Source organism: Ascaphus truei, chromosome 22, assembly GCF_040206685.1.
Source record: "Ascaphus truei isolate aAscTru1 chromosome 22, aAscTru1.hap1, whole genome shotgun sequence".
Lineage (NCBI taxonomy): Eukaryota > Metazoa > Chordata > Amphibia > Anura > Ascaphidae > Ascaphus > Ascaphus truei.
Window position 1 is genome coordinate 8,529,858 of NC_134504.1, and position 9,626 is coordinate 8,539,483.

General features: G+C 41.6%; 2 protein-coding genes across 6 annotated transcripts in view; both read left to right on the forward strand.

Moving 5' to 3' along the window:
- The window catches only part of MBTD1 (mbt domain containing 1), a 54,600-nt gene extending 49,490 nt beyond the window's left edge, over positions 1–5,110 (forward strand). For all 4 annotated transcript variants that reach the window (XM_075579861.1, XM_075579865.1, XM_075579863.1 and 1 more), the window contains one exon: positions 4,814–5,110. In XM_075579861.1, the coding sequence (XP_075435976.1) occupies positions 4,814–4,932 (119 nt within the window). In that variant the 3' untranslated portion in view covers positions 4,933–5,110. The remainder of the gene's footprint in view (positions 1–4,813) is intronic.
- Positions 5,111–6,367: 1,257 nt separating this feature from the next.
- Positions 6,368–9,307, forward strand: TRAPPC5 (trafficking protein particle complex subunit 5). 2 transcript variants are annotated; one of them, XM_075579869.1, is made up of 3 exons: positions 6,375–6,523; positions 8,255–8,309; positions 8,417–9,307. In XM_075579869.1, the coding sequence occupies exon 3, from the start codon at positions 8,420–8,422 to the stop codon at positions 8,984–8,986; it is 567 nt and encodes a 188-aa protein (XP_075435984.1). In that variant the 5' UTR covers positions 6,375–6,523; positions 8,255–8,309; positions 8,417–8,419; the 3' UTR covers positions 8,987–9,307. The 2 variants fall into 2 exon arrangements, with proteins under 2 accessions (XP_075435983.1, XP_075435984.1); XM_075579868.1 differs by lacking the exon at positions 8,255–8,309 and having other exon boundaries at positions 6,368–6,523.
- The last annotated feature ends 319 nt before the right edge of the window (positions 9,308–9,626 follow it).

A 9,626-nucleotide genomic window follows, 5' to 3' on the forward strand; every position in this document is an offset into this window, starting at 1 on the left:
AAGGGCTAATCTGCACTATCGGTAGTCCTGTGTGAACTTTCTTTGTCTTGCTAGAGACAAATCAGCACAGAAGACATTCACTCAAGGTCTCATAAGGAGCTCAGCTCAGTCATACAGTAGCTAGATGACTGTACTTAATACTCGGGATCAACAAAGTTGATCCCAATGCGACCCACCTTAAGACACACTTGCTTAAAGAAGCATATGAATAGCACTGTGGCTATTCTGAACACATGATACATAATGCTTGGCCCCCTGCAGACGCACTTACCAGAACTCCCTCCTACTGTCGCTGTACGTTCTCCCTACCTACCAATTAGACTGTAAGCTCCTCGGGGCAGGGACTCCTCTTCCTTAATGTTACTTTTATGTCTAAAGCACTTATTCCCATGCTCTGTTATTTATTTGATTACCACATGTATTACTACTGTGAAGCGCTATATACATTAATGGCGCTATATAAATAAAGACATACAATACAATAAAACACTGGAATATGCCAAAATATATAAATTATATTGTCTTGTGTACGCATAGATTTTCCCTAGGAAAGCTGTAGCATCCTTCGGATTGTATACCTACTTTGTGTATTTCTGTTTCAATATAATTTATATATTTTGGCATATTCCAGTGTTTTTTTTGGGGGGGGGTTTCTTCGTTTTATTCATATTGAGTGCTGGGAACATCACCTTTGTTGCTCTATAGTTTTGGGAGGGTTAAGGGTCCCTCCTGTCGTCGTTCCCGTGCACCAGACATCATATACATTACATTTTACCACAGAAGTGCTGTCTGTAACACCATACTTTTAATACTCAAGGGTTGTGTTTATACAGGTTCAATGCCATACTATAAGCATACAACAGATATGTTGCTTTTGTCTTAAAAGTGGGCATATGTTTAGGTCTTTAAGCTTAACATCAATTGTGGATAAACCACTGGGCTGTTTAATCAAGGATGTTATTTTCCGAGTAAACAAAGCTAAATTAGGGCAATTCAGAAGACGTGACTCTACAAAGCCTTCCTTATAATGGCGCAAAGTACAAAATTAAGAAGATTTGTGTTCTGCGGCAAGAATGAATCAATCCTCAATTCAGGCGCAAATAATAGTGACCAGAGAGTGGTCATTTATGGAACAAACTCAAACTTGGCTAGTTGTATAACTGCAATGCCTCAAAGTATGGTACATTTTTACCATATTAGTGACTTGGAGGCACATGCATCAAATGCCAATACAAGATATTGCACCTGTTCCAGCATTCACTCCAAATCAAGTTCATTGGATGCCGGAATGGGTGCAATAACCCGTACCAGCAGTGGACGCTTGTACCCCTTAGGGTCTTATCAATTCTATGAAGACGTTGGTACTGGGCTGCAAAAGAGTTCATTCCATTCTGCCTAAAATCAGCTTCATCGTTGGGAAGCACCTTCACAGCTAGTAAGCTAATTCACAGCATGTTGATTACGGACCTTAGAGCCGGGTGTAGATAGCAATGTTTTTTTGCTGAAATTTCTAAATGATGTAAGGTAGTAAAATGAAGAGTAGGATGTAATTTATCTGCAGAAGGACTTGCACTGAAAAGTGTGGGTGGGTTAATGGCTGATGAGGTTTAATACAGATACATATTTTGAATTTGGGTAATTAACAATAAACAGGTTATATACAAACTTAATAGGACACATTTAGGCCAATCTTTGCTGAACAAGAATTAAGTGGCGATTGTAAATAGAATGTTTAGCATAAGTTCTCCGAACTGCAATGGCTACCAAAATACCATGCATATTAGTACTCTGATAATTACAGGGTGGGGATAAGGGTAAAGAAAATACTAGACAGTTTCAGACGAGGAGAATCCTGCTTGTGCAGCCAACATAAACAAATAAATTCCTCAAAATGCCGGTCTCCTCTAGGACAGAGGTACAAAGCACAGCTCTACTCACAAGTTCATAATGCAATTCTCCATTTATTGTAACAGACAAGAACAGAGGACAAACAACGTTTCAGGTCCCATATGGGCCTTTCACCAGGAAAGTCATTACTAACATTAATTGCATAGAAATATAACACAGGTATTCATTTTATCTACCTCGGAAGGACCAAAGTCACATACGGCACAACTGTGAGCATGTGACGTGTATATGGGACAAGGGGTAACACACAGCTATCTCACTTTTTAACTGCGCACAGGTCTCTCAAATGAATGTCTCCCCACAATCCGTCCCAATATACCATCTGTCATGAAGGGCACACTTGTGAGCACGTGACATATGCAACCAGGGTTAACACACACCAGTAAATAGCTCATTCTCCTTCGCAAGGTACTTCAAATGAGTTAATATTCACCATTACTCCGTTTTATATATATATATATATATATATATGTATATATGTAACCCGTTGTATTTTCAGCATAACTCTGTGCCCAGGACAGACTTGAAAACGAGAGGTAACTCTCAGTGCATTATTTCCTTGTAAACCATTTTATAAATAAAAATAAAAAGGCTTAACTTGCAGATGTAGAGCCATTTCTCCAAGTGTATTTCTTTTATATAGCACCCAAGGTTAAAGGAGCCGACCCTGGGGTTTGAACCAGGCTCCTCTCATTGAAGCTCAGGCATAGTGTTCACAGCCACGGTTTTTACTCACTGAGCCACTCTATCCCCTGATATGGCAATGCAGCTTCTGATATCGCTTCAGTTACACTTTTCCCAACAATCTAAAATCTGCGTTACATCTGAAATATATGTATATACTCCAGGACAGGGGTGCGCAAACTTCTCCCCGTGCCCACCCCTGCCTGCTCTCCTCGGTGCCTCGCAACCCTTCCCCCCCCCCTTTCTTGACCCTGGCGTCAAATGACGTGCAGGGTCATGTGGCATCACGTCTCCATGGTAACGTGACCCGCACATCATTTGACGTTGGGTTAGCTGGACGACGCGTCGCTGGAAGGGAAGTATATTATAGGAGTCTCGCGCTGTCCCCCAGCATTTAATATAAATGCCTGTGGGAAGAACGCGGGACCTCTATAACTGCCGTGCCCCCCCACCTAGAAAATCTAGTGCCCCCTCTGGGGGGGGGCGCATCCCCCCAGTTTACGCATTGCTGCTCTAGGACAGCAGTGTGCAAACTGGGGGGCGTGAGACTTTTCTGGTTGGGCGTGGCTGAGAGAGCGAGGCCTCTGTAAACTTACCCGGCTCCAGTCACGCATCTCTATGACAACGCGGCGTGACGCCCGTTGCCATGGAGACGTGACGTCACATGACCATGCAGCATCATTTGACGCAACATTAGAGGTGAGGGGGGGGTGCGACAGAGGAGGTTGCGCACTGCTGCTCTAGGAGACTGGTTTGTATATACTGCATGGATTTACTTATTACAATGTCAAGATTAAATACAGACAGCATTATTTTAACTTTAATTGAACTCTAATGTCAACTTGAACTCCATTAAATGATTTCATGCTATACTTCATAATCATCGTTTTTTTTATTTGTTTTTTTTAGTAATTTGATTATATTTGATATTTCTTTTAAAGTGTAGTAGTAAAGAAAAAAGAAAAAAAAAAAACCTGCATACACTTTCTGGCATCTGGTAGAGATGGGCCTATATCTAATTGTGTTGTTTATTTCTATGTCTTCATATTTAGCAACACACCTATACTTCCTTTGTAACTTTAGTACAGGCATACCCCGGCTTAAGGACACTCACTATAAGTACATTCGCGAGTAAGGACATATCGCCCACTAGGCAAATGGCAGCTCGTGCATGCGCCTGTCCACGTCCTGAACAGCAATACCGGCTCCCTACCTGTACCGAAGCTGTGCACAAGCGGGGAGACTATAGAGCCTGTTGCAAATGCCTTATTTACATCCGTTCTGTACGTATATGACGATTGCAGTACAGTACGTACATCGATAAGTGGGGGAAAGGTAGTGCTTCACTTTAAGTACATTTTCGCTTTACATATGTGAATGCGAGAAAAAATACAATGGTTACGGGTTCGATATTTTTCAGAGTTGAATGAAGTAAGAGTTTATTTCATTACGAGTATACAAGGAGAAAGAAGCTCAATGCAAAGCTCTTTTCTGCCATACAGTGAGAAATACATAATCTTTATACCCTCCTGAGGTAATACATGCCCCTATGGGTATGTAAGCCAAATGGGCTGGCTTACAAAAAATTATAATAATACGCTCCTCCAGGAGGGGTTGACCTTTTATTGATACGGATACCTGATCAATACAAGAAAATACAGGTTTTTACGATAAAAGTTTTATACTACACTTTGGCTCACACCTTGGTGGGGGGTATTTCCTGACAACACAATTATCACATTCCTAACTTTAGGGCTGTTATTGGAAAATAAGGAGGAGCAGGAGAAGCAAGATGTTTATCTTTACTGTTCCTAACACCCAATTAGTTTGCAAACACATCCACCCAAATTGGAGTTTTATATGGGTATAGTCTCTTATCTCAAACTGGTTCTGTATTCAGTTCACCCCCCTCCCTTGCACCTGGCATATATACAGATTAGTTGTGGAAGAGTGAAAGACCCTGGGGGAATCTGTGACTTACAGGATAGCAAGATCACCGAGGTCAAATCTCAATCAAACTTCTATCATTCTACATAAAAAACATGATGGACAGAGAAACAAAATGGTTGCATGGATCCTTGTACACCCCCCTACGTGTTTTATATCACACTTTCACACATACATGCTCTGATCCCATTGCGTACGTTAATGCCTGTAACACACTGCATGAGAAGTGAGGACTTGCAGTACGCATTATGATTTGTTGTTATGTATTTTGTAGTGACATCATTACAGTTCAAGGAGGAGTTGCTGGATGGAGAAGAATATACATTTCTTCAAGGAGCTTCGGATCAGGAAAGTAACGGCTCTGGCAGCTACTATATCAAACAAGAACCATGATGCAATTGGAATCATTCAAAACAACATAAGAAAATAATGGTTTCGTACAAAAGGGTGTCAAACCTGGACATACATGTGGACTTCTGCGCACGGACACTCTGCGAAGCGTAAAAGAAAATATTTTGGCGAACAGGTTTTTTTTTTTTTTTTCTCAATTTATTAAACAACATTAACAATTTTGTGTTGTATTTGAAGTTTTTGAAAATAAATGGAATATTTTAAAAAATGTTACAGTTGTGCATTCTGGAAAATAAAACAAAAATCTTACATTTTGGTAAACTTAGCGTGCGTGTGTGTGGTGATTTTGAAGAAAAATACACCAATTTGGTACAAACTGGGTAGTTTATCTTGGTTGCGGATATTTGCAACTAGTCTTCATTTTAAATGCAAAAACCATGTAAAAATAATTTATTAATGTTAAATAAAGGAGCAGATCCCCATGTTTTTTTTTCTTTTTACCTGGATGGGAAAACCCTTGAGCTGAAACAGGCGATTTTCAGCTGCGATGACCATGTGATTCCCGAGAGGTATCATCCCCTCCAGGGTACACAAAATAAGAGATTTACATTTCATGCATCACGTGGGCCAATAGGAATCTGCAACATAACTTAAAGGCCACGTAGAACAGTACCAGACCTACCTTTACCGGTAAGTATTTCTGGAACCAGTTCTTGGGACCCCCTGCTTCCCACCTTGGTACAAAAATGGGGTCTGGTGGTGGGTACTACTCCTTAAAGTTAATTCATTTTAAACTGTTATGCTACTCCCTCATTCTTTTGTCATAACCATGTCAAGCTGAAGAAAAAGTATTGAATATGATTGTGTTTAATATTTTCGTTTTTTAGGATTACTTTTTACTGAATTGTATATGTGCTCAGGCTCAGATATTGAATACTATTTATGAAGGGGGGGGAATGATTATTAAATTTTGGTAAAACGGTCATTGAAACCCCTATATTCTTTTGCATGTTCAGTAAATCAGTTTCTTGTGTGACAATGAAACAGTGCCGCTCGTCGTGTAGCATGCAGTGTGAGCTAGCCTATTGCACCGTGAGGGACCTTTTGCCCTTTTACGAGGAGGAGGAGGAGGAGGAGGCGGCGGCATATAAGTGAGCAATTTTAAACTTTAACAGCCAGGTGGGCAAGGCAAACATGTTTCTTGAGTGTCAACGCCACCATAATACTTTGGCCAGTATGTTACATGCGATGAAATACATGTCTTGGTGAGATAAGGCCTTCCCGGATGCACTGCAACGCGCCCTTCTGTGTCTGCTGTAATGTAACACGCTCAAAATGGCGGTTCATCTACATGTGTGCGTTCCAAGCCTCGTTGGCTTTTTTGCGTGACAAGCCTCATCGGCTTGTTTTGCGTGCCAAGCCTCGTTGGCTTTTTTTTTTTTTGCGTGCCAAGCCGTTTACGTTCCAAGCTTCGTTGGCTTTTATTGCGGGCCAAGCCGTTTGCGTTCCAAGCCTGTGTGGGGATGAATGAAGGTGGGAAGATCCGATGACGTTCAAACGAGCGCGCCGGAACTGGAAGAGACAGTATTGGTTTGCTGTTTCCGGGTTCGGTGCTTACTTCCCGCACAGAGAGGTGAGGCTGTTTATTTTCTTTCTAGGAGAGGGTCACCCTGTGTAATGATGCTGCAAGTATGTATAAGCAACGGTAACCTGCCTGCAGAACACCCCTGTGATGCACACGCCCTGCTCTGGGGCCTGCTGGCATGCCTTGTACCTCCATTAGGAAATGAAGACCCATTCGCTACAGCCTGGGCATCGAGGACGTCATTGGCACTTGGGCCTCTCGCCTTTTAATGGGGTTGTTACATTTTTAGGGGTAGTATCATCAACAACACAAAAGAATGTCCTCATTGACATTGATGGAAAATCACCGGGTTCTGTCATTTAAGGCTGTGCTTATAGTGCTTGCGATGTCAGGCTGCGGTCGCTGGGAAAATCAAATTGAGATGACTTCCAGTGATCACGACCAAGCCGCCGCGTGGCGCATATTATAAGCTCACGCGACGGCGCCAATACATTTCTTTTGATGCGCCGTCGCCTGCACTATAAGCGCAGCCTTGCTTTATTGAAATATTTCGGTGTAAAATTGGCACTAGATAAAGGGGTTAATGTTAAAGGGTATGTATTTCAATAAAGACACTTTAACTGGATCTGTGCAAGTAGTCCCCAATGTGCACGTGATTTTCTGCTTCTGTAGCGAATCTGTCTCAAACAAACTCTTCCATCTGTGCTGCTGCAACCAGATGTGGCTCCCTTCTTAATTTTAGGGTGATGTATGTGATTTAGCAGCAGATTAATTCTAATCTACTTGCTGCTCTGCAATGGGTTGCTGTCTCCTCTTGCAGCGAAGGGGCCATGAAGCTAGAATTCAAAGTAGCAACATAACTGGAGTGATGTACAAATCTGCCGAAACTCTGTGTGTGTGTGTGTGTGTGTGTGTGTGTGTGTGTGTGTGTGTGTGTGTGTTGCTCTGAGTTAATCATCCTGGGCTGTTTACTGCTTTTATTGGTCACGATAGAACCTGGGCGCGCTCTGGCGTTGAAACTTTGTGCGACCATGGAGTCAGTAAGTCCTGCTACATCTGTGCATGCGCGCATATGTGCTCACACACGTGCACATACACACACGTGTGTTTGTATGTACACACTTCTTTTCAGGGGTGCCGCTTGGTTATATTTATGCATTAGATTTTAATTGTCTTAATTTTTTTGATTTAAGATCCTTTTCCTTGAATTCATTTAAATTAATCATAGCAGATGTTCATCCAGCTAGGATAGTGACTGCTTTTACCATCTAGGTAGCTATTGCAGTCAAACTGTTCACGATTTCATGTGTACCTGAAGATCCTCAGCAATAAATAAAACCAAATCTAAAATCTGTTTATTACTGCTTTTCTAGATAAATACCAAGCCATTTTCATTATTATTCTATAATTAATACAAAATACATTAATATATGTAAAACATCCCCCCTCCAGTAACTCTTTCATCCATTTATTGTCCTGTCTATTTACTCTCTGCAATTAATTCTCCACATCTCCTGTCTTAGATTATTTTGTGTGTGTGTGTGTGTGTGTCTCACTCTTTGGAAGAGTGGGTGAGACTCAAAAGGAGCAAGCAGCCTTGCCCACTGGAAAGGATGTAGAGGCAGCACGTTTAGTTTAACAAGTAAGCAATGGATATACTAATGGAGTTGTAGGTTTTGAATTACTTCTATACCTCTGATGTTATTTCACTCTGCTATACAATGCTTTGACCGTGGATTCATCTAATCTGTTATATTGACACAATTCAATGTTTTGTAGGGTTCCTATCTCCTTGTGACTGGTATTTAAGGACGGGCCCCATCTCCATATTAATGTGAGCATATGTGATACTCTTATCTTATGGATGACAAGTACTTGATGTACCTTTGCAACATCCTATCTCACCATGGGTTGTGGTCTGTCATTTTTCTTTCCTTTTAGACCATGGATTCCCGCTTCAGCCGTGGAAAATCATCAATCTTGGAGCGATCACTGGCCCGGCCAAAGACTGAGGTTAGCCTCAGTGCCTTTGCTCTCCTCTTCTCTGAAATAGTGCAGTACTGCCAAAACCGTGTGTATTCAGTGTCCGAACTTCAGGCTAAGTTGTCTGAGCTTGGCCAGCAGGTGGGCTGTCGCATCCTTGACCCGTTGGTTATGCGAGAGAAGAATGGGAAGCGCGAGACGAAAGTGATCAGTGCCCTCCTCTTCATCAAGGTGAATGCATGGAAAGCTCTCTTTGGCAAGGAAGCGGACAAGCTGGAGCAAGCAAATGACGATGACAAGACATATTACATTATTGAAAAGGACCCTCTTATCAATGCGTTCATCTCAGTGCCCAAGGAGAACAGTACCCTGAACTGTGCCTCATTCACAGCAGGCATTGTGGAGTCCCTACTGACCTGCAGTGGCTTTCCTGCTAAGGTGACTGCACACTGGCACAAGGGCACCACCCTAATGATCAAGTTTGACGAGTCGGTCATTGCTCGGGACAAAGCGCTGGATGGACGCTGAGGGTGGACTGAGAGACTAGATAGCGGTGGTGGGCATTTGGTAACATCATTAGAGAGTTGTTTTGTCTTTTCAAACTAAATACTAAATCTTTACATGTTAATACGTTGGTTACACTGTTTTTAGTATATAGCCTCATGTTACAACCTGTAGATTAGCTAGGCTTTACAAAGTGAAATAAAATTAAATGGTTGACCAGACTTGTTCAAAGCATTTATTTATGACACTAGAATGACTAAGTGCTTTGCTATTGATTTTATTAATCCTCGTGATGTCAAACAGTACAAACACCTTGTGTTGAAATAAAATGGACTAGAAATGGAATGACGTGTCAGAAGTTATATCACAAGTTAAAGATGTCTTTCTGAAATTTGGAGTACTTGAAATGTACTACTGCTACTATAGCATTTTGGGGGTAGTGTTTTAAAAAATTAATAATTTAAAAGGCCGTTATTGACAAATAATTTAAGCCATTCTTCGTCTCAGAAAATGTCATTTGGAGACCCAGGAATATAATTCCCATTTGTATATTATCCTTTGTTCTGAAAGTTAGATTAAAAACAGTAAAATGACAACCACTGCACCTCCTCCCTCCCCCCCCCCCCCCCCTCCACTGTCCTACTTGCCTTTGGTATAGAAACAG

Bases quoted from the DNA above. Each gene is read 5' to 3' on its own strand.
- TRAPPC5 (XM_075579868.1), top strand. From the start codon at position 6,437: ATGACGTTCAAACGAGCGCGCCGGAACTGGAAGAGACAGTATTGGTTT. The intron at 6,524-8,416 runs GTGAGGCTGTTT...CTTTCCTTTTAG, and splicing joins CTTACTTCCCGCACAGAGAG to ACCATGGATTCCCGCTTCAG.